The sequence below is a fragment of the Lytechinus pictus genome, chromosome 12 (assembly GCF_037042905.1).
Source record: "Lytechinus pictus isolate F3 Inbred chromosome 12, Lp3.0, whole genome shotgun sequence".
In the NCBI taxonomy this organism is placed as follows: domain Eukaryota; kingdom Metazoa; phylum Echinodermata; class Echinoidea; order Temnopleuroida; family Toxopneustidae; genus Lytechinus; species Lytechinus pictus.
Window position 1 is genome coordinate 3543229 of NC_087256.1, and position 20992 is coordinate 3564220.

The 20992-nt window shown below is 34.7% G+C and overlaps 1 protein-coding gene across 2 annotated transcripts; it reads left to right on the top strand.

Moving 5' to 3' along the window:
* Positions 1 to 439: 439 nt before the first annotated feature.
* LOC129273373 (cilia- and flagella-associated protein 99-like) lies at positions 440 to 20518 on the top strand. 2 transcript variants are annotated; one of them, XR_010295256.1, is made up of 17 exons: positions 440 to 492; positions 3514 to 3627; positions 4232 to 4376; positions 5324 to 5418; positions 6081 to 6193; positions 7027 to 7118; positions 7689 to 7774; positions 8198 to 8278; positions 9102 to 9343; positions 9895 to 10099; positions 10814 to 10955; positions 11372 to 11424; positions 12173 to 12313; positions 14657 to 14820; positions 16220 to 16397; positions 18554 to 19364; positions 19866 to 20518. XR_010295256.1 is itself a non-coding variant. In XM_064107488.1 (16 exons), exons 1-16 carry the CDS (start codon positions 469 to 471, stop codon positions 18707 to 18709), a joined length of 2031 nt encoding a protein of 676 aa, XP_063963558.1. In that variant the 5' UTR covers positions 440 to 468; the 3' UTR covers positions 18710 to 20518. The 2 variants fall into 2 exon arrangements, 1 of the variants encoding a protein (XP_063963558.1); XM_064107488.1 differs by having other exon boundaries at positions 18554 to 20518.
* Positions 20519 to 20992: the final 474 nt, after the last annotated feature.

Here is a 20992-nt window from a genome sequence, read left to right on the forward strand (position 1 = left end):
TTCTAAAATATGTAAATTTTCTAATTTTCTCCTCATTGTCAAGTGAAACATTAAGTTCCTCCCTGAACATGTTGAATTAGCAATGTTTAATACTATATGGTTCAGTCAGGTTGGTTCCTATTTTCAAATTTGTATAAAATGAATTATTGCCTAGTTCAAAAAAAATATTTAAAAAATAGAGAATAAGGGACATCATCGACTGTCTCATTTGCATGTCACTGAGTTGTGCAAAAATAAGCAAAACTTTCAGATGTCATAACTTTCTTATATTACATCCGATTTTGATGAAATTTTCAGCGTTATGCTAGTTTTATTTTCTGTATTTATTCAAATCAACATTTTCCTGGGTTTGACTTTGATTTATATAGTAGAATTAGCGAATCCCGGTTGTTGTTTTTTAACTCAAATTATTTCATTTTCTATTTTCGTGTTCAAGACCACCTTAATTATAGTTGCTCGGGTAAACAAATGGAAGCCGGATTCCGAGTCACGGTAAGATTTCACCATTTCTACAGTACATTGTGACATATTTCAATACTAATTGACAGTGAATTATTTTACTTAATGGATGATTATTCCTTCAAGGCCATTTTCAGCTAAGAAAAATGGAATTTATTTGCCAAACTTCACATTCTGTTGAATGTTTTGTCTCCGTTGCTATCCAGCCTGTCGCGAATGTTCAAGCAACCCTGCTGCAGCGCAGCCGGGACTAGCGAGGGTCAGTGCGCCGCGCCCCGCTCTCCGCCGCCTTACCCTTGCATTGCAAGCTCAAGTAAAGTGAGGCCGAGCATCGGCGCTAATGCAGTTTCGCACCGGCCGATGATTTCGAGCAAATTTCCCCACCAGAAATTGTTTGCAAATATCATGGCAAGTCTCTCAGTCATATTTCAAGGTCAGTTATATACCGGTACCTCTCTCTCTCAGTCTCACCACTTTTCCAAATTAAGATCTGGCCCGGGAAAATGCTCATGATGATGATGCTGTTCGGATCCGATCTTGTCTCTTGATGTTATCGTTCAAATTCTCAGTCAGACTTTGCTTGGGCTCGGCTTCGCCGTAATTTTGATATGGACTGAAGTTAGGGATCAAAAGATTTGCCTTGTTTGTTACTTAGGCCAAGTAAAAAAAGAAAGTAGTTGATCATCCTCGCGCGCATCATTTTGGCCGCTGCATGAATTTTTTTACTATTTTCAAAAATTGGCTATAAAAATGTAAAAAAGTGATGTTTCTCGTCCTGGCCCGCTTTCCTTTTTGATTGCCGCATCAATTTACTTGATATTTACTATTTTTTTGGCTGCTGAAAAGCCAAAAAAATACACAAAATTGGCAAGCGATTTGCTCTCATAAATTAGCCAGAAAAAAAAAATCACAGATTTCTTCATTTTTAGTGCATTTTCGGGGACCCGGTTCCCAAATTTAAAATGATCCGTGGCATGCTTTGGAAATATGGCCAGATAAATCAATTTCAATGATGTAATTAATTTGCATTTCAGCGGGGTTTTTCGGTGAGTGATAGCGCCTGTACTTCGGTGTGTTTTGCGGTGTGTGTTACATGTGTTCTCATGTAAGAAGATTTCTTATGTTTCTCAGTGACTAATCTTGGAATAAATAATTTTGTATCATGACCTATGGTACATGTAGGCCCATGCACCTGACCCAAATCCCGGGGGGGGCCAGTCAAATATATTGCTGTACACACGCGTGACAAAAAAAACACGTTTAAAGGGGTGTTTTTTTCAGTTTTGCACGCGGTCCGCGCGTGGACTCGTTAAGGGTATCAAAAACACTGATTTTCAAGAAAAAGGGTGGTTTTGAAAGACTGGTCAATGGTCAATCGCGGGGTCAAACGTATTTAGGGTACATGTTTTTTCCCCAAAGCTTTTTTTTTAGCCAAACGTGGTTAGGGTATGTTTTTTTAAAGTTTTTTCAACGAGGTCATATTTTGGCGACAACTTGTTCAGGGGCCAAAATGTGTAAATAAATTAGCCCGCGAAAAACTTGTTTAGGGGGTTATTTTGCACACAGAGTAAAACTCGTTTAGGGGGTGTTTGGAAATTTTTTGGTCACGCGTGTGTACAGCAATATATTTGACTGGCACGAGGGTAACCATGAACAAAATCAGTACAGATATTTAAAATCTGATCGAACATTGATTATATACTCTGTCATCTTGCAATCCAACCCCATCGGTATGTGGTTTTAAGTTCTTTTCCTGGAAAAAAAGAGAAAAGATTGATATCCAGCCTGTCTATTTCTATTTGATTAGTTGATTTTATAAATTTCCACTATTTATTATAATTTGGAAGTTACATGGTATGGGCCACTTTTCATTTTTTTTTATGGCAACATCAGTCCCAAAGAGCAATCCAAAAAAATTGAATATCATGGAAATTGTATTGAGTCAATGATTTTTGTTAATGTGCATATGATGATTAGATGGGGAAACCAAAATTTCTATATGCTTTGCCATATATTTGTACTGACAAATCAAAATGCCAGATTTGGATGATCTGGCAAAAGAATACGGTATCTTTAAAAAGTCTAAATACTTTTAACAAAAATTAATATGATTTTATTTTACACTAGATAGTAAATAAAAAAAAGATATTATATTGGGAAATAGTATCACAGAAAGTTATTCAACAGGGGAGAACCTGGAATATTTTTTGCTGCATAATTGCTGATATTTTAAAAGTACCAAATCATAGGTGAGTTGTTTACCAAATCTTTGCTCTTGCGGAGCCCTAATGAGTAGGTTCAGTGTTGGGTAACAATTTTTCTATCATATCTGGCAACATACATGTAATCTGATAGTTTACATGTATAATTTATTTATTTTGAATTTATTTGGTATTATTTATACAGGGTAACCCCATCAGTAGTCAAATACTGTTGTACTTGGGGCCCTGTATACCGTAATATAAAACAAAATTTATACAATACAAATGGAAAATACAAATCCTACAAATCCTGAACATAAACATAATTCATTCTTGGTGATTCCTGGCTTCATAAGCCCATAGGCATTTGATCAAGCAGTAATAATTCTTAAACTGAATAATGACAAATGCCTTAAATATTTTATTTTAGGTTTTGTCATGATGATGATTGGGAAAATGGTGATCATTTCCTTTGGTTTGGGTTGGTTTATTTTTGCTTTAGTTACCATCAAAACCATGAACTATGTAAAACAAATGTGAATATTAACACAATAAATACTTGAAATTCTATGGATCTATCACTCTGTTCAGAGCCATTAACAAAATAGCTATGTTCTTCATAGAGGTCCAATAAAAAGGTGATAATTGGGTCATTGTTGACAGTCCATAATTAAGCCTATTTAACCAAGTGAATGCATGCATGTTTGCAAGCAAATATTACTTCATGTCTTGGTTTTATTTTTATTTTTTATTTTCTGTTGTGCTGTGATGAAGTGCAACAAGTTCTGTTTCTTAGTTCTATCTGAAGTAATTAATTTGTGTTTGATTGTTGTACTCTTCTTTATAATGACAGAAAATGAATAACCATGGATCACTTCTCAGCCACTGTGTGGCCATCTTGGATAGCTTTGATCCTGCAGCCTTTGGTGTCGACCAACATGTTAAGAGATACTTGAATGCTCATGAAGTAAGTTATATTTACTACCTTCTATTATCACACCATTTTAATTAAGATTTGTATTGTCTTTGAAGAGCAAAATTAAAGCTAGTATTTTGACCAATGTGCGATATTGCGAAATATGTTGATTTTCCTTCTTCATTGATTTACAAATGTATACCTGTAGAGGTATGTAAAAAGTCTTCCCTTTTGATATAAGTTTTATTTTACTCTTTTCATTGAAATCTATTTTATGATGTACAGTAGAGCAGATAACATGTTCTTTTCAGTCATGACACTGCTTTCATAATCATAGACTTTTATCCCTTCACCTGGTCTCAAATCACCCACCCCCAGCTAAAAAAAAAAATCACCTATGTATCATATATTATTTCTAATATCTGAAGGAGTAGGCCTATCTATATGGATATTTTATTGTTAGAAATTATCGTGTTCATGGAAATTGCAAGCAAGTGAGGTAGGAACATTTTTTTGTTGGGAGAGGGAATGTGGTGATGATTCAGTAAAATCCTTGTACATGATGCTCACTGTGCAAAAGTACCCTTGTTATATGCAGTGGTCAGGTTTATTGAGCAGTTACTGATAATGTACACATTCATGACAATTTCAACAGGTTTTAGATGAAGTGGAGAGATCTTTCATCACTGAGGTATTTGCTGGCTGCGTGCGACATGGTCGGATTATGGAGGTCATCGTCAAAGCGTTCTATGTCAGAGATGGCAGGAATTGCTTACGAGCTGACAAAAATCTTTACACAGGTACAAAAGAGAAAGTGAAATAATGAGATGAATGAGAATACAAACCTGCTACCTCAGTATTGTCTGGATTATGTGTTTGCATAATTCATCTTAAACTTATGATTCCTATTTTTTTCTTTTCTTAATAACGCTGACCCTTTATTATATCTTTTTCCCATAGAGGCACATAAATTTCCTAGTCTTTAATGATTAGCTTCCTGCCCCTCATATTGACAACAATTAATAAACATATCAAATATGTATATGGAATGACTTTGAATACATGAATACAAATTTCATTTTAAGTTTGTCTCTTTGTTCTATGTTGACAACATTTTTCATTGCACTGTCAATATAGGGTGTAATGATCAAGCTTTGTAAAAGTACATTTGTATTCAGAAAAGACATGTACTGTATTGTAGCTTGTTCCAATTAAGTTTGTACTTGCATTTTGTATTTCTGATAATATATCTTGTTTGATTGCTAGTATTCAGAATTAAGAGATACTGCCAAAGCATGTACTATATTGTACCAGACTTGCCACCCATTCCATTTTTAACAAAACTGTACCAGACTTGCCAACCATTCCATTTTTACAAAACTATCATAAAAGACCATTCTGATTTTGGGAAATTTATACATGATCCCAGAAATGAATGGCTTTTTGGAACAAAAAATCAAATAAAAATTCACAGTCAGTACTCTTACTTTTCCAACCAAAATTTGACAATATAGAAACTAAAAGTATGTGTGTGGTTTGTTCTGTTTCAGCATTACATTGGTAGGAAAGTTTCAGCTCTGTAAAATGGCCCAAACCTAGCCCTTATCTGAACAAGTATTCAATAGCAAAAAAATATATGCACACTCACAATTACTAGTATTACATGTTACTGCAATATATACCTGTTTTGAATGCAGTTCATAAAGTTAACTCGTTTCTTTTTACCTGTATCACTGTTTTGTTACAGTACTGAGTTACCTTGCCCTGTATAGATTAGATGAACTTGGAATGGCCAACTACAGGAAGTTTATACGATCACAAGATGTCAATAAAATGCACAAAGTAAGTCGCAAGTTTATTTTATTCTTTAATTGTTATGTATGTGTCCTTATTTGCCTGCTTTGTTTGACTGGAGTAACATACAGTGGACTGCCAACTGTGACCCAAGTCACATTTCACTCACAATACACACAGAGTGCATTAAGTGTATCAATGTAATTTATTACACACATTCACAATGTGTGAAGTACATTAAACAGGTTACACACAAATATTTTCTTTCTAAACCAGTCAAATTTCTTGTTACTTGAATTAGCATCCATGTAGTCAATGCAAAATCCTTCTTAAGGATGTACCCTAAAATTACAGCTGCACAGGAGGGTTTATGTTCATGGCAGGCAAAGAGTTAAGGATTATATTTTTGTTCAAAAATATTTAAGTACAGTACTTGCATGAATCAATTAATAATGCTCTAAATCTGAGCTTTAGAGCATTATGAATTACATGTAATAAGTACTGTTTGTTGCAACCGTCTATGATTGATCAATATTTGTTATTAAATATCCTGATTGGGAGAGTAGATTTTGATGCATCAGACAATGTCTGTCTGAGTAATTCTAGAGTTTAATAACGTAATTTTATTGTTACCTATGATATAAGTACACCTACTTCATGCATTGGACAGCCCAAGCCTTCCTCATTAATGATAACGGTTTGTCTTTCAGTACCTGGCCTTCAGCTTTGATGAGACACATTTGAAAACCTGGATGAAAGACGAATGGACCAAGATTTATGAGAGCTCTTACGTTCAGGTGGAACTCATTTCACCAATTCTCAGGTTTGTAATTCATTAAAATAATGGTTAATTGTAAAGCCTTCATGTCTGTCTGATGTAGTTGTCTTGGAGATCGCCAAATAGGTACATTTTATTTTCCTCTTTGTATTTTTCTTTATTACTCATTCAATCTCATTCCATTTTCACCATATTCCTGTTTTCCTCCTGAATCCTCATACCTTTCTGAGGTTTTTTTTTTTACTTACATGAATTATGTTTCCCTCCTCTCCCTCTCATTACATTGCACCATCTGTTAAATGCCCAATTCTCTGTAGTACACGGTACAGTGCACTTTTATCTTATCATAATAGTGCAACATATTTTCTGCACATACACTAAATATTGCTTACCTGCATTGTAGCTGTAAAGATCAATACTTTTAACTTAAACAATCAGCAAATCTTAAATACTGTACTTGTAGTTTTAGACTAATCTACAATACATGGGGGGTGTTTCACAAAGATTTAAGTATGACTTAAGTCGCACTTAAATACCGACGCGTACATGATATGCAACGCGCGATTTTATTGATAGTTACACATTAGTGCACGTCCTCATGACACGATCTGACCAATGCGATCAAGCCTTTCATACCGTACGCAATTCGGTATTTAAGTGCGACTCTAAGTCATACTTAAATCTTTGTGAAACACCCCCATGATGTCTTTTAACATTTTGAAACAAATTGTACACCAAGATTCATAGTACATCATGAGGAACATGACATCTTCTACTCTCTGCAGATATTGTAGATGAAGTTTACTGAGCCTCCACATGTGAGCAAGAATACAAGTTCTACAATAATATATAATACTATTACTGTTTCTTTTTTTCAGATGGTTACCTGAGCTTGGTGAATTGATAAAGCAGCTTGAAAACAAGATAGCCAACAAATCAGCTACACAACGCAAAGTCAGAACACCAACAGGTTTGTTATTTGATTTTTTTTAAATGATTACAAAGATATTAACATGTTAAATGTACTATACTTTGCTGGTGTAGTACATGTAGTATTATTTTTATTATCATTATTATAATTATTATTATTATTAGTAGTAGTAGTAGTAGTAGTAGTGGTAGTGGTAGTGGTAGTGGTAGTGGTAGTGGTAGTGGTAGTGGTGGTAGTAGTAGTAGTAGTAGTAGTAGTAGTAGGTGTAGTAGTGGTGGTGGTGGTGGTGGTAGTGGTGGTGGTAGTAGTAGTAGTTAGAAGTAGTAGTCGTAGTAATTTTGTTATCATTGCAAATTGTTGACATCAAGAATGCTTACAGAATGTAAATGTTAGCCACCCAGAATAAATTTTTAGGAGGATTGCTATAATATTCTCCTCTCAATTGGCATTAAACTTTGAGTGCATAACAGAAAAGTACATTACCCTGGTCACATGGAAAAAAAAAACTCAGGCCCTTGTTTATATGTGTACAAATATTTTTGTTGGGGATAATAAAATCAACATTGACTATTAAATGCATTCTTTAAAATTTACTATTAAACTTAACAGAGATCAAAGCATTCAATATTACTCAACCGAGACCCAGGAGTGTACCGGTGCCAGACAAGATACCACAGGTCAAAAAGTCAAAACCGGTGAGTGATCCAATGATTCTTTACCATTTACAACCCAGCTTATAACCTAGTAGAACTCACAATGCAAGCCTTGTGTACTGAACCAAAAAATAGTCATTTGACTTTGAAAATATATATTCAGAATTTATTTTCTGAAACGCCAACTCAAGATTGTGTAAGACTGCAAGTAAGTCTAGCTCTTGTGAAAGCATGAAAAAGACCATACACCAGACGTGTGTTCAGTACTGACCAAACATTAGGTAAGTTTGATTACATCCTACCATATTATTTGAATACTTATGACATTTGTAGGTGATCCCTACAAGTCAAGTGATTATATTTTTGTTGTTTTGCCGTCTTTATGTGCCTGTACAACATTATCTTGAAATATCTTTTAATATTTGACGTCCTTGATAAGTGGATTTCATTTTATTATATACACAGGTTCCAAAGTCGACATACAATCTCCCCAGAGAAGATACCCTTGTTGTAGAAGCAAAAGAAAGAAACAGGAAAAGAGCAGAGGTAGGCTAATGTGGTGATCATAGAGGAATTATTTCCAGCCCAGATGTAAATTTTTAGGAATAGAATTTTGCAAAATTCAGCCAGAATCTTTTCCCCATTTTCAATCACAAATTTGTATCAAGTCTATTGCCCGATTTTCAGCCACATTAAACAGTGGAAACTGATTTAGTTTGACTTTGATATATCAACAATGTTGCTTGAAAAGATTATTTGATTTTGTCCTTTGTTAAGTGGTTATTAGGATGAACTGTAGCTGGCAATAGAAAACTCTAGTATAAATGTCAGGGATAACTTTAGTTCATGTAAAAACTATAATCTTGAGTTGAAGACCAAAAATCTATTCAAGCATAATTTTGACGTCATAAAATGATGATAACAAAATTTATAGGGCACTTTATACGGGTATTTCAAAGCGCACACGTGGCTGACTAATATAAACAATGAATCCTTTAAAAAGAAAAAAAAAACTATGCTAGTGTTGAAAAAAAAAGAGTTTTAAGTGACAATTTGAAAATTTCCAATATGTATTATGGTTATTTATATTATGCCTAGTATGTAGTCTTGTATGTAATTCATGTTAGTTTGATATATTGTTTGAGATTTTTAAGAGTTGTGGAATAAAATCGAAAATTTAATTGACGATAAGCCATAATGAGTTTGATTATTTTCTTAGTGGATTTAGCCTCTATTAAAATTGATAATTTCATATTGAAAAATATAAATTTGAGGATTTAAAATCTGCAAATTTTGTCTTCAGTTTCAATTCCATGCAGTAAACATAGGAAGTAGTTTTTGACAATTTTTTGTATTGCTACAAACTTAGGAGAATCTACTTAATGCAGCCAAGTCTCAGTTTTCATGTGCAAGTGCTGAAAAGTCAGACAAGACGTTAATCCGTAAGGCAGCGATCTTGAAAGATGAAGAGAGTAAGCTCCAATTCAACAAAGTGAAGGCAAGAAAAATTCCTGAAGCAGTCTCTAATAATGTTCCCATCAAACTCAATATGGCAGCCATTTTGAGGGAAGGACAACTCTATCAGAAAAGGGAAGAAGATGAAATGAGAAAGTGAGTATTTGCTTAAAAAATGCCGAGGATTTTAGGATTTAGAATTGAGATAAATCTTATTAAATTAATGCTCGTAGTCACGGAAAAATTGAATTAGTTGAATTAATGTATATAGACAGATAAAACAGTCAGGTTTGTTGTTGAATTTCAATTTTTAGGAATTCATTACAAAGAACATCAAAGTAAACATAAATGTATTTTTCTATGTTATTAAAGGATGTATGCCATCAAAAGATTATTAATTGTATTATTATTATCATTGTATGATGATATAAGTAAATATTGAAATAAGGAAAGTATATGATAATAATTTTTTTAAAAGGTGAAAAAATAATGACAGCAAGAGCAATGTCAACAAAATGCCTTTCATCTGAGTCTGTGCGCTACATAAGTGGCCACTATTATCATTGTTGTTGTTATTGTTATTGTTGTTATTTTGATTATTATTACTTTCTGCCACGAGTACACATTCCATCCATGGAAACTCAAGGCTTTTACAATAGTTTTCTTAAATACAAAATTCACATTCCCGCTTAAACGTGTTTGTGTAGGCTTGAGCAGCTAGAGGCCGGAGCAAAGGATGCTTCTGAGTTCTTAGAATGGCAGACATCGATGAGACAGAAGGATACCGATGAACAGCTTGCTGAGATTGAAAGGAAACGACTTGAAGGCAAACTCAGCCACGAAGAAGCCATCTTGGCCAGACAGTCACTCATTAAAGAGAATAAAGAGAAGGTTCTCATCATGAAAAAAGAGGTATAATTATGTCATAATCACTCCCATCTTACCTACCCTAGGAAGTATAATGAAGGCAGTTTGTAAATTTGTTTTCTAGGATTCAAAATGAAAAACACTGTTTCTGCTAATAAATGGAAACGTTTGTATTTCTATTATTTTTTAATGTCATGCAGGTCCCCCAAGTTAAGCAGTATTTCATGACTGCTAGGGATACCCGACTTAAATAAAACATTACATTTTGTAATTGTTTAGAGGCTCTTTTTTTTCTTTTAAAGCTGCTTTTGCTTCTTTTTTTCTTTGTAAGCTTTTTCATATTGTATATTTGTTATTGTATGTATTATTGTCATTCCATTTCATATTTTGTGTATATGTTGTAATATCAATCTTGTGTTGTTTTTATTGTGTTTCAGGTCCCCTTTGTAAATCAGTTTGCTAACTGGAAGGGCTACCCTGTTGAAATAAAACGTGAATAAAATAAATAAATGATAAATAAATGAAGTAGTGACTGTAACCTGAATAATGTACATACAACAGATAGGGTGTAAACTTGTATACTCTTCTATCAAACCTTGCACTCAGCTTGAAAAATATAATTTTTAAGATATCCCCTGTACCATGATCACTGAATTCTCTTTTAAATTCTCTGTGAATTCGGAATGTTGACTTTTAGCAAATTTTAGCATTTCGCTTCATTCCTTTTTTTATTTGCATATTTCCCTTCTCTTTTTATAGGCTGAAGATATGATGGCCAAATATGTAGAGAGGAGAATGAAAGAGGAAGAGGTGATGAAGAGAGTGGTAGAAGATATCATCTCAGGACACCAGAATGCCAAGCAAGCAAAGGTTAAGATGCAGGAGTATAACAGGAAATTGGGTAAGTTGTCAAGAACTAATCAAAAGTTTACATGGAGTTGTAATGAAAGTTTCCTATGGCATTGAATTGAGGCATTGGATTGTTGTTCCTAATATGATTAGAATTCATGCTTTAGCAAGACGCACAGACGATAACTTTCTCATAATCTCATTGATGAATACGCGCTAGTGGCTCTCAGGTACCCGTTAGGATTTATCCCTTGAACGCTTCAGCGCCTATATGGTTGCTCATCTATAGCTGGGGTAAAACTATGTTGCCAAGTATCAAGCGCAGTAAAGTATATGGAACATGTTATCATTATTATTATATACAGCATGCAACTTGAAATTTAAGTGTGATTTGAATGCATTCCTAATTGAAACTCTTTCAGAAACATAATGGTAACCTTGTTTGTTGTTTGTATTCTCTCCACACAGTTGAGGAAGTGAGTGAAGAAAGCAAGGAACTCCTGAGGCAAGCTTTGGAAGAAGTAAGTATCAATATCCAAACTCCTGTGGGAGCACATGAAGATGTACGCTCATGATTTGATTTGTGCAAAGCCTGAGAATAATGTTCAAATAGGTCATCACCAACAGAATATAGAATATCTCTTTTTAACTGTCGGAATATTTTATCCTACAATGTATTATGTTTTTGACATCTGAATATGTTGAAGTCTGTGTAAATTTTGTGTAAAATAATAGCTAAAATTTGAGGATTGTCTACCATTGCAATCTTACACATAGCGTACTGACCATTGATGTTTTTTTTATCCAATGATTTGTTGTGGAATTTTGAATGTTATCTTTGAGGATGTATCAATGGTAAAATTGCATCAGTATTAGTTATGGAGAGTCAATATCAATTTGCTTACACTAGAATTTGTAAAAAACTCTGGAAATAGCTGTAATAGAACTCCATCTGTAGAGCTTATCTAAATCGGCTGTCCCAGCTAAGATATTCTTATAGACTTAATTTGGGCATTTGCCAGCTAGTGAAACTGAGATACTTACAGTCTTAGGTAAGTATTGGAATATATAGAGAGCATTGCAGCAGGTTTGCTGGTTATAAAATTAGATTCTATTTTGGATGTTGGATAAAACCTGTTAATGGGTAATTACTGAATGTTGCCTTTCCCTATGAATGTTATCTAATCTCTGATTGGTACATCACTATTAAATATTATATCCATTTTTATTACTTAGGAACTTATTATCCCCTTGTTTTTAATTATCTAGGCGGAAGCTGAGATGAGGAGGAAGATAGACCTGATTCAGCAGATCCGAGCTTTGGAGGCGGCGCCCAAGGACAGGACCAAGCTGATTGATTGGACGGCTACAGCAGGCCACGCCCTCCTCTCTGAGATGTCCATAGCTGAGGTAAGATTGACCCTGTATGTTATAGCATTACTATCATCAGTCAAAATTGAGCTAGAGCTTGTTTATTCTAATATGTTTGCTCCAGGGTTGGCACGTTTTAAACGGTGTGTTTTAAAACATGTTTTAAAACGCGTTTTAAAACACCCGTTTTTTTTACAAAAAAAACGTGTTTTAAAACACCGCATAGGCTTGTGTGTTGTAAATTTGCATGGATGTGATTTTAGATTAAAAAAAATTTTCATACTTTTATTTCTAAAGTGGTGTACTATTTTCTTCTAACTAATTAAAACTCTTTCTCAACACCACTCCTTTTCTCCTCTTTCTCTTTCCCCTTTATTCTCCTCTTCTCCATTGCTTTGTCATGTTCCTTTCTTCCCAGTTCAATAATGTACATCAATCCATATTAAGAATATTCTCATTCAACAAACATATCTAAGTGATGTGCTCACTTTTTGGACAGGGAAAGAAACTCTATTTAAAATAAGCTCAAATACATACATGTAGTAGTAATTGCACAAGCATAATAATATTTTACAATAAGAGCGCACTGTTGCACGCTAACGGCCTTTCAGCTGGAAGGCGACGTGCAGTGCACGCTAACGGCCTCTGTGCGAGAAGGCGATGCGCAGTGCGTGTTAACTGCCTTTGTGCAGGAAGGCGACAATAGATTGTTAAACTGACATCGTACTCTTGAGGTACACACGAAAGCAGTGAAACTTTGCGCTTTGTAAAGATAAAGAAAAGTACTTTAATCAGTATAAGATAATCAGCTAGTATACCTTAACCCTAACAATCCCAGTGGACCTCAATGCATGGCCCCCTCAAAATTCATATGATAAATCTATACACATGACAGGACCATGCCATATCATTCAAGACTATTTTGGGATGCATGCATGGGTATGCGGTTATGATATTACACAACAAGTGCATGTAAGACCTTAATTGCTTAAAAACGTGATTCATGAATAAAGCCAATTGTAAATTTTTGCCAAAATCTGTATCATTATTTGTACTTTTTGTTAATTAAACTATTGCTAATGATTTCCATTCAAAAAATAAAGTAAACAAAACTTGTTATACTGATTTCTTTTCTTTCATGTACATGTGTATATGCAATTGACCTAAATTCTTCAATTGAAAAAATTATCATGGATTAATCTAAAATTGGCATAATTGATTCAAATGAAATAAAGCATTTCTTGATTTTATGAAATTAAGCTTTGAAACCCCATAGATTACATTATGTAATTTTCTTCCATTGTGTTAATTCTTCTCCCCCCCCCCCCACAAATTGACAAGACTCAAAATACCCCGGGACTACATGTATATGTACATGTATGAGGAATAAACTTATGAAATGTCATCTTTGGTGGGGTTTTATTTTTGGCATTCAATTTCCATGATTTAGTAATTTTTTTGGGGAAATATGATCTTTTCTGTTGGAAATTCAGTAACAAATATTGTAGTCTTCTCTTACTTACTCCAAAAAGTGTATTTAAAATATCAAGAGCTTAAATCAGACTCTATTTTAATTGATTTACGGAAAATTGCATCATTCGTGGAAAAAAAACGTTTAAAAACGATTTAAAACGTTTTAAATCAATAAAAAACGTTTTATTTGTTTTTTTTTATAAAAAACGTTTTTTATTACAACCCTGGTTTGCTCTTCAAATGAAATAAGAAGTTCAGGGCCTTGTTGCTGAAACTATTTTTCTAATCATTGTGCCTCTCAGACATTCCCAGGCACTGATAATTTTGCTGTCAATTAGCATACCCACAATTCTCAAATGGCAATCATATCCTTACAGATGGGAAATCTTAGCGATATATCACACGTGATTCTTGTTAATATGAAAAATGGTCAATTTCAGGTTTCATAGAGCTGTAACCCGATCTTCATACTTTAAGTGCTGAATGGCTAGCCGAGAGTTTGTTGACATTGCCTTTCTTTCTAATTATGTTTTGCAAGCATAATTGAGTTAGTAATGAATTAGAGAAGACGTTATGAAATAAACATTTTATCATTAATAAACATAAAGCAGATGGACCTAAAAAAACTAATATAGACAAAAGAACTTTATATTTCACTTATATTATATCTGTAAAGCGCTTGGTATATAAACTACAAAGTTTTCCAATGCATTAAGCACTATATAAAAGCGGATTATTATTATTATTATTATTATTAGTAGTAGATAAATTATTGATGTAAATAAATTAAAATATATTTAGCAGAGTCTGTGCATGAAATGAAATTCTATATACTCCATAAGTATAATCTGAAAGCTCGATAATATTGAATTTGTTGATCATGTTTTACCCAATATATTTCAATTTCAGCTGAAAGAAAGAGTATCACTTTTAAGGATAGCTGAAGAAGAAGAGAGAGAAAGCAAGAGAGATGAGATCCTGGAAGCCAAGGAAGCTAAAGATCGTTTCTTGATGGATAAACTACAACAAATCTCTAAACATCGCGCTGCTGAGGGACAAGTAGCAGCAATGAAGTGAGTAGACTACAGGGCATGGGTGGAAATCGTAGGGGGACGCATCCCCCTACCCAATATAGTAGGGGGGATACAATATCAAATGTTCCCCTACTATTTTTGTGTTTTTATGATGGAAAGAAATACATCATTCAAAATCGAATTGAAATATGTATTTTGGACGAGATGACCTTAACTTTCTTTTTGCTTGTCAAATTTTCCAGCCCCTGTCCCCCTACCTTTGGGGAGAGATTTCCGCCCTTGCTACAGTGGTGCTCAAAAATTAGTAAACCCCACTGGAAAATGAACATATTTAAAGTATTCAAGTTCAGCCATGTTTTATATATTTGATTGTGAAATTAGGTGATAAAGTATTATATTTGTCTCTCTGGGCTCGCCGAACATTGCAGTGTTGTTGTCTACATTCAACACTCAGCATGAGAGAGTGCATTTTGTGGTGGGGTTCATTCACGTTTGAGCACAACTGTACATGTGCTTCTTAGTAGAAATAATCCAGCAATTACCCCGTTGGAGACTGAATTATTTTGTTTTAATGCATATTTTCAATGGAATCCAGTCCGCATATATGCTGGCTCTGTCTCTAACAGGATATGACTGAAACTAAATATAAGAAGGAATAAAGACGCTTGTATTTTACTTCTTATGGACTGTAAAACTATTGAAAAACAATGTTTTTCTATGTGGTTAATAAAGTGAATTGTAATAATGATCAGCAATAGATTAGTTATGAAAATATATTGGTTTTGAAAGGGCTTTATTTGGACAGATGATTCTCTTGTTCCAGGTACCAGTATATAAATTTAAAGAATGGGGAGCCCTTTTACCAGTAGTCTAACAGAGGTTCCAAAATGTGGAAAATTACATGTTTTGTGCCATTTTTTCTCTCTATTTGTATATTTCAAGTTATATTTTGAATTGAAATATATGACAGTTTCTGGGTGCTATTTGCTACCACCTGGAATATTATTTTCCCCTTATTGTGAGTGAATTGTTCTTTGCCACTGTGTATTTTCTTGGTTGTTGGTTTTCCAGATTTAAATCCACTGATTTGGAAATTGAGATGGAAACTTTTAATTCTTTTGTATCCACTGTCACAGTCAAGCCACTCTCACACATTGAAGACATGTCTCATTTCTTGCTTCTATAGGTTTGTCACACAGAAATTACCATTGAGGAGTGAAGAGCTTAGCTCTTCTTCTTAAATGGACTTTCCATAAGTCAAATAGTTTCTTAGTCCAAGCATTCTGTGGTCCCAAAAGCTTTGACTCTGGCAGATTCACTTGTATATGATGGATGTTCTACATCTACACCAAATGTGGTTTCCATCTGTGTTTCCATATTTGTTCTGTTGCTTATGGTTGATGCAATAAAGACTTTTGACGTCATCTTTAACTTATAGATTGGAGAGTAAACGCAAGGCCAAAGTGGAGAAGGCTGAGATCAAAGATCCAAAGCTTCAGGATCTTCAAGCTAAACTCGATCAGAGGAAACAAGAGAGACTCAAGACCACTCAGGAGATGAAGATTTCACCTACCAAGAAATCTGCAAATCGTACAAAGACACTCATTACACAAAAGGTTGGTTTGTGCACAGTTCATTGATATAGGTCGTAGCATGGTTGTGATAATGATAATGACTTGTATTATATCTTTGGGGGTAATCATCTTTTTGTTTAAATGACAAGATAATCTATCATTCAGGGACAATGCTTTCCAAATCTCATCCCTCTCTCTGGAAAGTTGAAGCCACCACACCATGTTCAAGTAAAAACTCTCCCTCTGCATACTGTTTGTCAACCGTGTTTTTTTTTCTTTCCTGATCATTTTTGTCTCGCCTGCATAGCAGAGCGAGACTATAGGCGCCGCTTTTCCGACGGCGGCGGCGGCGGCGTCAACATCAAATCTTAACCTAAGGTTAAGTTTTTGAAATGACATCATAACTTAGAAAGTATATGGACCTAGTTCATGAAACTTGAACATAAGGTTAATAAAGTATTACTGAATATCCTGCCTGAGTTTCAGGTCACATGACCAAGGTCAAAGGTCATTTAGGGTCAATGAACTTAGACCATGTTGGGAAAATTATTTTCAAAATCTTAACCGAAGGTTAAGTTTTGGAAATGACATCATAACTTAAAAAGTATATGGACCCAGTTCATGAAACTTGGGCATAAGGTTAATCAAGTATTAGTGAACATCCTGCTCGAGTTTCAGGTCACGTGACCAAGGTCAAAGGTCATTTAGGGTCAATGAACTTTGGTCAAGTTGGGGGTATTTGTTGAATTACTATCATAACTTTGAAAATTTATGGATCTAGTCCATGAAACTTGGACATAAGGTTAATCAAGTATTAGTGAACATCCTGCCTGAGTTTCAGGTCACATGACCAAGGTCAAAGGTCATTTAGGGTCAATGAACTTTGGCCAAGTTTGGGGGTATTTGTTGAATTACCATCATAACTTTGAAAATTTATGGATTAAGTTCATGAAACTTGGACATTAGGTTAATCAAGTACCACTGAATATCCTGTGCGAGTTTCAGGTCACATGACCATGGTCAATGGTCATTTAAGGTCAATGAACTTTGGCCGTGTTGGGGGTATATGTTAAATTACCATCCTAGCTCTGAAAGTTTATGGATCTAGTTCATAAAACTTGGACATAAGAGTAATCAAGTATCACTGAACATCTTGTACGAGTTTCAGGTCACATGACCATGGTCAAAGGTCATTAAAGGTCAATGAACTTTGGCCGTGTTGGGGGTATTTGTTGAATTACCATCCTAACTGTGAAAGTTTATGGATCTAGTTCATAAAACTTGGGATATAAGAGTAATCAAGCATCACTGAACATCCCCTGTGAGTTTCAGGTCACAAAACCAAGTCAAAGGTCAATAAACTTAGGCCATGTTGGGGTACATGTAATTGTTGAAGTGCCATCATAACTTTGAAAGTTTATGGATAGAGTGAATGAAATGTGGACATGGGTGTAGTTGACAGTCTTAAGTCTCCGTTCAAATGTCATTTATGGTCAATGAACTTGGTATTATGTCATAATATGAATGAAGTTTTTGTGAATGATTATTTTATAGTAGTTTTCAAAGTTAGCACTGCTGCTATATTAAATTGCGTAATGCAGGCGAGACTGCCAGAGGCGTTCCACTTGTTGTTGTTAGTTTCATGGTTCCGATGCCCAAGAGTGCTCTTTAATATTGTTTTTTGGAAGGTATTACTGACTGCTGACCTTTCCTTGTGTCTTAGTATTCTGATGAAGATTTTAATGCATTCCATGGTAATGCAAAACTGTGACAGGGAATTATCACTGATCAAATTTCTTACTCAGTTTGAAAGCAGTACTCATGGTATTTAGCACACTTTTAAATGGGCAGGAGTACGATAACCACCTACCGGTATCTTGTTTATTCTGTTTTTTACTTGTTTAAACTGGTAGTGTGTGTCTATCTTACATGGGGTCTATTTGGACCTGTTTCACCGTAACCATTGTAACGTTGCCATTATTGTAACTAACATGGAAACTAGGCCTAATGGAAACCATTATTATGTTTGGCTGCTTAACTCTTTAACCAGTTAGATGCCATAATGGCAACATTGCCATAGTTGTATCTCTTTATGAAATGGTTCTCCCAGTTCTGGTATTCTGTGTTGTAATAGACAGTTACTGTCCGTGCTGGATTAACCTTACATAATGGTCTTTGTACTTTTCTTGAATTTTCAGAAAAAGAACGAAGACAGCAGATGGAAGGAGCTAGAGCGCCGTCGTGAGAAGCAAGCCTCTCTTCAGTCCCAGGGTATACCTACAGATGTTGCTGGTCAACGATTGAATTCTTTTGGGCGTTCAAGACAGATGGCTACAGGGGCAGTATCATCATGAAAATAGGGTGTAAAGCTAGCTAAGCCTAGGATTATATTCCTCTTCATGTGCTAATGATGAATCATAAATTGTCAGAAATGATGAAATTATCCTTCAATTCAATTAAATTTATATTAAATGGCAGTGGATCTGTCATTTATGAATTTGGTTGTTGTATTCATGAGAGGTATTCCATATTGTGAAATTTATTGTTTCACTCTGTTGTCAAACATAGCTATGTAAAATTAGTTAAGACTGAGAATATAAGATAACTTATTTATCATAACTTGCACAATTATTTATCAATTAAAATTATGACTATATTGAAATCACTATGAAGCATAGAAGATTATAGATTGCCTTTCAACTGTCGTGATTTATTTTCCCCATTTTCTGAGTTACATTCATCCTAGTGTGTATGTTTAACAGTTCACCATTGTCTGTTTTTTGTCACAATCATTCAAATTATAGTAGACACTTCACTGTAATTCTTTCTGAGAAATGAGTATGGTCTTCAAAGAACATACTTTCTCTCAGTATGTACTCTTCCTGACCTTGAGAAAATGAGTGTTTCGTAGAAAAGGCAGGCTGTTCTAAGATCACTTTCTTTTCCAAGAAAGAATTGTGCACCTTGGAGATTTTGTCATAAGAAGATCTCAATTAAAAAAGATACTTTATAAATCTGATGAGAAAACGCAGAATTGTACACCTAGGGGGTTTTTCACAAAGATTTAAGTATGACTTAAATGCTGACGCGTATCTGAAAGTGGAGCATTGTGGCCCAGTGGATTTGTCTTCTGACTTTGAAACAGAGGGTCAAGGGTTCGAATCCCAGCCATGTCGTAATTTCCTTCAGCAAGAAATTTATCCACACTGTGCTGCACTCAATCCAGGTGAGGTGAATGGGTACCCGGTAGAAAGAAATCCTGGAATGCTTGAGCGCCTAGGCAGCCCAGCTAAATCCAGGGTAATGATAATAGCAGGGCCCGCTGGGAGAACAGTTTTCAGAACTGAAGTGGCTTCCCTGGGTAAATATACCAATATTATTATTATTATCTGAAAAACAACGCGCAATCAATACGCAGTACTTCGCGTCCTCTCTGCATGATATGACCAATGCAGTTATGCCTTTAATAACGCGCGCAACTAGGCATTTAAGTGCGAATCTAAGTCATACTTAAATCTTTGTGAAACACCCCCCCCCCTCCCGGGTTTTGTACAAACATCCATTGAAGTTTACATCAAAAGTAGATGCCACTTCCTAATAGAATATAAACATTCCATTTGTTCCTTAATTGAAGGAACAATTTGCATGTTTTCTCTCAGCGACACGCATGTAATGAAGTGTGTTCATGCTAGAACAATCCTCACTACAGACTGTTTTCACAAAAATTAACGCAGCAATTTGCCCAAGCCAAATTCTAGAATATGGTCAATTATTAAGTTTCTGTGAATTTATATACAACTTTGAATGTATCATTCAATCAAGGACAGAGAAGTGACTCACCGACAACTGAAATGAATATCAAGAATCTATGGACAGTTAATGGACCAATCAGAATCCATTATGTTAGCTGTTAATATAAATCACGCCCTGCAATGTGTTCATAAGTAACAACTCCCAAGTGAAAGGACAATTTTTTTTTTATTGAACTGAAGTTTGTTCAACTACAGTTAGAATACAAGTGCGTGGATTATTTACAGAAGCAGATCAAGGCTGTTTTCTATGATGCATGCTTTGATGTTTATACATGTATATGAATGATATATATTATGCAATGTAAATAAATATTGTACATTAATGTGAAATAAAGATTTAATGAAAATGTATTACATGTGACTGTTATTTTTTTGTTGCATGCTACATCAACACTTAACCAGACTAGGTCGGAGGGGGGGGGGGGGAAATGCTCGGAGGTCTCATTGCAACGGTTCGGTTTTTTTTTCAAGTCTCTCACATCTTTTAAAGGAAAAGTTGAACTTATTCAATAAAAGCACGCTATTGATAGTAAAATTCAAGCTAGCAGAACGACAACATGTGACTTTCATTTACCAATTTTGGTTGTCCATAAATAACACAAGCTTTCTCTCAAAAAGGTTGTTTGCGATCCCGACTCCTTTGACCGACAGGAAAAGGTGTGCCAGATGGATTGCTAACATTGAAAGTTTGATGTCAAAACGTACATGTTCCACTTTATACAATCAACATGGCTAAACGAAATTTATTGAAAATATATGTGTGGTTAAAGGGGGTATTGCAAGTAACTTTCATATCAAACTTGGGTCCCAAATCAAAGGGTGTTG